Source organism: Crocodylus porosus, unplaced genomic scaffold (assembly GCF_001723895.1).
Source record: "Crocodylus porosus isolate Cpor-Errol unplaced genomic scaffold, CroPor_comp1, whole genome shotgun sequence".
NCBI classification, from domain to species: domain Eukaryota; kingdom Metazoa; phylum Chordata; order Crocodylia; family Crocodylidae; genus Crocodylus; species Crocodylus porosus.
Genome location: NW_017728948.1, coordinates 49,796,750 through 49,802,941, shown reverse-complemented (window position 1 = coordinate 49,802,941; position 6,192 = coordinate 49,796,750). Strand labels below are relative to the sequence as shown.

General features: G+C 49.0%; 1 protein-coding gene across 1 annotated transcript in view; it reads left to right on the top strand.

Moving 5' to 3' along the window:
- The first annotated feature begins 1,887 nt into the window (after window positions 1–1,887).
- GABRG1 (gamma-aminobutyric acid type A receptor gamma1 subunit) overlaps window positions 1,888–6,192 on the top strand; it is a 100,163-nt gene continuing 95,858 nt past the window's right edge. The window contains exon 1 of the mRNA XM_019553326.1: window positions 1,888–2,150. Coding sequence (XP_019408871.1) covers window positions 1,903–2,150 — 248 coding nt within the window. The 5' untranslated portion in view covers window positions 1,888–1,902. The remainder of the gene's footprint in view (window positions 2,151–6,192) is intronic.

Below are 6,192 nucleotides of genomic sequence, written 5' to 3'. Positions count from 1 at the left end.
ATGGTCGGTGACCACCTGCAGGGGCTGCCAGCAACAGCAGCAGTGGCCGGAGGCAATCAGGCACCTTTTTGCATGGGTTGCACTGCCATGCGTAGGGGGTACACGTGCACCCCCTATCTGTCACTCCTCCTGAACATCTGCTCTGTTACGGATTTAAACCAGTTTCTGATCACTTAAACTGGTTTATGTGTAATGTCTGTCCCTAGCCATAATAAGCACTTTAAACCACTTTAGGTTGTTGGTCGTAGCCGTGTTGGCTACAAGGTTCAGACAGACAAGGTGACAGACAAGGTTCTTTGGGTAGATGTGATATCTTTTGTTAGACCAACTAAATAGTTCGAGAAAAGCTTTCAGGCACAAATCCCTAGCCCTGAGGAAGGGTGTTTGGTGCCTGAAACTTGTAAAGAAGTTTTTTCCAAATCTGTAGTTGGTGTAATAAGAGAGATCACATCTACTCAATCATATCTACTCAAGGAACCTTGCCTTAAACTACTTTAAGGTGTTAGTGTGTGGACAACCCAGGCATTAAGAGCTCCAGGAACTGCCTAAAATTACCCTGTAATGAGGCCCAGAAATAACAGCGAAGAGCAATAAACTGAGAGGCACCGGGAAACATCTTCATAGACTGATAGAAAGTGTGGGAAGAGATCTCAGGAGGTCATCTAGTCTAGAGATACTCAACCTTCTCCACCTTATATCCCAGCAACCATTGCTCCCCAAAACCCTGGTCCCACCATGATAAATGATGAGTGGTGGGATCCCCGGCAGTTGGTTGATGAGCAAACCCAGAAGTGCCGGCAGCAAACAGCAGCAAAAGTGCTGGCAACGAACCCAGAAGTGCCGGCGGCGAGCTGGCCGCTTCTCCGCGTCCCACCTAGACAGCCTTTGCATCCCACCAGTGGGACATGGCCCATTGGTTGAGAAGCACTCATCTAGCCCAAGCAGGACCGTCTCCAACAGGACCATCCCAGCAGTGGGGATTCAGGAGGGATTAAGCACGTTTTAAGGAGATGCTCAGAGGGCTTCACCTTTGCAGTGGACTGACAGGGAGTGGGCAGGGGCAGGCTCAGCTTGGCCACACTCCCAGCACCAGTAGCGACGTGTAGTGGGTGCACACGCACCCTGAGAGCGCAAGCGCGGCCCCATCAGCCAGCGGTCCTGGGCAGGCCAGAGTGCTGGTGTCCCCCTGAGAGCGCTGGCTGGGGAGTGCGCCAGGAGAAGCTGATCCCGCCAACCCGCACACCGCTGCTAGTTGTGGGTTGGCGGGATCGGCTGCTGTGGGGGTACCCGCCCAGGTCGGCAGGATCGGCCACAGCGGACCCGCGGTGCCCCCGGTGGCTGTCTTGTTGCCCCCTCCCCGACTCAGGAGGCACCAGTCGCCCATGCCTAGTGTGTCTGGCCCCTCCAGCCACCCGCCCTGAACCACGGGCTCGGAGTCAGGGTCGTGGCAGCGGAAGCGGCAGCCGCTCGCGCCGGCTCCTCAGGGCAGCGCAGGGCGAAGCCCGCGGGGCGGCTCGGCGCGCGCCCGAGAGGCGGGTCCCGGGCTTCCCCCGTCCCCATGGCAACCGCCTCCCGCGCTCGGCAGACCAAGGAGCCTCTCCGCTCGGGGCGCGGCGCCCCGGGCCCGGCCCGGCCCGAGCTGCGATGCCCCCCCGCAGGGGGGAGCACGGGAGACGGGGGCTCGGCGCCTCCTGGGGCCCCCCGCGGTGCGGGCTCGTCTCTCGGTGCCCCCCAGCCGGCGGGCGCCGCGGGGAGCGGACGGAAGCGGCGCTGGTCCCCGTCCGACGGCGCGCGTGGCCGCGTGAAAATGGCCAGCCGCCCTTGCAAGCGTGTTTCCCTTCTAGTAAAGGAGGCTCCACCTCTAGGCGGGAGCGATTCGTCCGGCACGTTGGGAGATAATTTATGGAGCAACCTGAAGAGCCTATTGGCCGAGTTGGCCCGGCGCTACCTGTGCGGTGCCGGTCTCCCGCGCCCCGCCGAGGCGCTGGGGGCGCGGGCCGCAGCGCGGAGCCCCGGCGGAGGGGAGAGCGGGAGAGGCGCGCCCAGCCCATGGATCCCTGGAGGCGGCCCTGCGGCCCTTCGCCCCCGTGGCACCCGGGCAGCGGGCTGCGGCTCCTGCTCCTGCTCCTGACGGTGCGTTTGGGCAGCTGGTGAGTACACGCGGGCGCCGAGGCGGCCGCTCCCCCGCCGGGGAGGCAGCGCTGTGGGTTTCCAGCTGGCCTGGCGGCTCCCGGCTCCGTTTGCTGTCACATCCCTTCCCAGTCGCACTCGCGCCGTGCCCCCCACGCCGTGAGCAGGTGCCCGCGGCTCTGCAGGCGCCTGCTGCCGGATCGGACAGGGGCCACGTCAAACTTTCCTGGGCACGCTTGTAATGGGCGGAGGAAGAGGGGCGGGAGCCCCTAATCCGCTCGACTTGCAAAAGTCTTCCATGCAGATTCCCTGTAAAACGGTCACTTGTTTCTTACCACTCGAGATTTGCCTCTGGGGGGGGGCCCTGGAAGGCAGATGCCTAAGTGCACCGTCAGAGGCTGGATAGCTTGCAGAAAACCATCTTGTGGTTTTTTTATTTGCGATTTCTTAATTGGTCTAATAAGAGGCTTCCTCTGAACCCGGAGTTCTAGAGTTTTGCAGTGCTGTCAGAGGCTGGGCATTTACCAGCACCAGCTCCCCAAGAGGAGCTTTCTGCTGAGCGATAGGAATTGATCTGGCCAGGACTGCCTGTTATTAGAGTTGCATCTCAGAAGCAATTAGCTTTATGCAAGGGAGGTTTCAGTTGGATATCAAGAAAAAACTTTCTTACTGTGGGGGTGGTGAAGCACTGGAACAGGTTAGGCAGAGAGGTGGTGCGATCTCCATTCCTGGAGGCTTTTAAAGCCTAGCTTGGCAAAGCCCTGGCTGGGATGATCTAGCTGGGGATGGTGGTGCTTTGAGCAGGGGGTTGGACTAGATGACCTCCTGAGGTCCCTTTCAACCCTAATTTTCTATCATTCTATGCATGTATCAACGTGATTTAATTTATCGAAGCTTGGTTTGTAGTGCCAGCCACATGCTTCCTGCACCTGTAGCTGAAAATTGCAAATTTAAATATGCCCAGCTTGGCAGAAGGCTTGGAGTCTGCTCACTTACCTGAAAAAGACATCCAGGTACTTGTTCTTATGGGAAAAAAGGCAACTTTTTATTCTGTTTTGACTTTCTCCCAAACTCTTGTACTGTGTGTATAAGTAGGGGTCCTGCTCCTGTATGAGGTCAATGGGAGTTTTGCCTTTTCTGTCTGTGGGAGCAGAATTAAACCCACTGTGCACATCTGGAGCAGCTGAATGGGTGTAAAGAAGTTGCTGAAGTTCATGAAACTAAAAACGTCCATTTTTTTAAGAAGGGTTTGCAAGGCTGGTCAGGAAAATTTCTGAAGAAACCACTCTGTTCTATGATGATGTTGCTTAAAAGTGTCCATAACAGATTTAGTAGAAAGAGAATGAAAGAAATTAGTACATCTTTCAGCTTCCTTAATAATTCAGAGCTAATATACACCATTCTACAGGTTGTCCTCTGGTAAACAACATTAAGTAACAATGAAAGTGCAGTGGACTATTGCCTAGTGTGCCTTTTTTATAACATAAACCAAATTAGGATTCATAGAAGATCAGCCAGATATGCAATATCCAGGGTGGTAAAAATCCATTAAAATATAGGCCCCCTATATTGAATTGTCATTTATCAATCTGTGTGAAGTGTGCTGATCTAAGATAATCTGCTGTCTTCACAGGGCTGCTGAGTTATCCTGGTTAGAAACTCCACTGATTACCCTTTCCTTAATCTGTTTCTTTTTAAAACTTCGGCATATTATGGTAACATTTTTCAAAGGCATTGATGGAAATGATACCAGCACAGCTGTGCATATTCAGAATGTTTTTAATGAATATATTGTACCTCAGGTATGAAATAAATTATCAAGTGGTTTGAGAGAGAAAGAATACGCAGGCTAATTTATCAGTTCAAAGACTGAGTTTCAAAGAAGGAAGACTATCTTAAACAACTAGGAAGCTAATTATTTCATTCTTCACTGATTAAAGAGAGAGTCTGGTTTTGATTAGTGGCATGATATTGGTATTAGTGGCATCGTATGATAATATGTTGTATGCCCATAATCAATGGTAAATTTATAAATAAGTTAATGAAATACCCTCCAATAAGAGGAAGAAAACACTTGGATTCATTATTTTATTCTGCACTGAAATATCTCTGAGATAAAATGGAGCCTTCAATATAAATATTTATGTAGCTGTATCAGCGCTTTCCAGGTTTGCCTTTCATTCAGACACTAATGGAAAAATGGTGGTTGTTGAGAGCTTTTCCAAGTGACCGCAAATGGACATATTATCCAGACTCTGAGACTCAGGTGTGTTGTTTGTTACAAGTCAGTGATGTTTTTGGAGCAAGCTATCGGGGACTTTCTAGAACCCCCTTTTAAACATCCTGTCACATAATAGAAGAAAAGTTTAATTCTTTTGCTTATCTTCTGAGATTCTTTTTTTACAGTCCAGTGAGACCTTTCCTTGAAATGTGTGTAAGATACACTGCGTAAAACGTTTTGCTCCCAGAATAGAGGAAGCTGCATTAAATTGCAGACAACTTCCAGAAACAGCTCAGGAGAAGTGCTTTTATCAGTTTCTGATAGGAAATCATGCCTGCTTTCCACACAAGGCACTCTTCGAAAGGCACAAGTTGGAGTTCTTCTGTTATGTGGATGTGTTCCAAAACTCCTATTGTCCTGCGTGTGCTGTCTGTAGTATACTTAATAAAAATATAGTAGTAAAATAAATTATAACTTATGGATTCTAGTCCACCATTCAAAGCCACACTCTCCACTAATACAATAATCATACACAACAAAAAGTGCAGCACAGCCTTAACTCTGTCTCTCATACCCAATCTTTCAGTATCTTCTTCCTCAAACTCAGCCCACCTCCATCACAAAAAGACTAGATTTTTCTTCCCCATTTCCTGCATGCTGCTTTGAAACTGCACATGTTCAAATTTCAAGACGGGTGCTGAATGATTGGCAATTCCCCCTTTTTTCGCTCAAAACAATCCATACGTCAGTGTTAAGTCTACAGCAGCAAAATGTTCTTAGTTCTCTTGTGTTTTATCTGATCTGTATAATATTTATACTGTTTAATTTATTCTTATATTCTTGGGTACTTTGTTTTTGATGGGTAAGGACCTTGTTGTCATTTGGCAGTTGTAAATTGGTTTTTTGTAAACAGATTTGTTTTTGTTAACATTTAGCCTTCTTAATCCTTTGATAAGTAGTTGAGGTGGACATAGCTACGTAGTGAGAAGAAGCACCACTCTAAAAATAACGTTGATCTTTTTTTAACATACATAAAAATAACTTTTTTGCAAAGTTCAGTAGCCTAGAAGAAGCTGTTACAATAAATTATTTCACTTTGCCACTCATTATGCAATATTTTTTTGTTACGTTTACCTCTGAGTAAGAGCTTTTCCACCACCCATTTGCATCTTAGCCGGGCAAAGAGAAGCACACAGGCAGGCATCCACTGACTTTATTTAAACTCAACTTGGATATAAAGTCTGCTCATATACAGTGTAACTCTCAGAATTTAGACCTGTTCAGAAGTTGTTATGTTCTGTACATAGTAGAAGTTAAGTTTCAATGGACAATAGCTAATGTCACTCACTTCTAAAAAATGGGGTAGCTTGACCCAACACTGCTGTCTCAGTGGTGAGTTGCCATGATTCAACACTATTATGTAGAAATTCAGGTTCTCAGCACAGAAGTGGTAATACAAGATCAGTTAACTCAAAACCCCTGGTTTCTGTAGCATCACCTATGAAAACAGATTTTTGTCTTTTAGAACAGGGATATTCAAACTACCTGTGCAGCCCCCAGCCACATGCAGCCCTCAGATCATGTGGGCCATATGTTGGAAGAGAGGGTCCTTATCATTCCCACTGGACTAACAGTGCTGATGTTGACTTATAGGTCCCCCTAGGACCACCCTGCCCTTCACTGTGCCTCCACTGTGTGAGCTTCCGAGCTGCACGTTGCTGCCTGCAACCCACTATGGGAGCTGCATAGGCTGCCTCCTGACCATCCTCTGCTGTGCAGCTGTAGGAGAAACAGTTGCAGGGACCTGTGAGCTACATGCTGGCCCCTTGTGGACTGCAGTG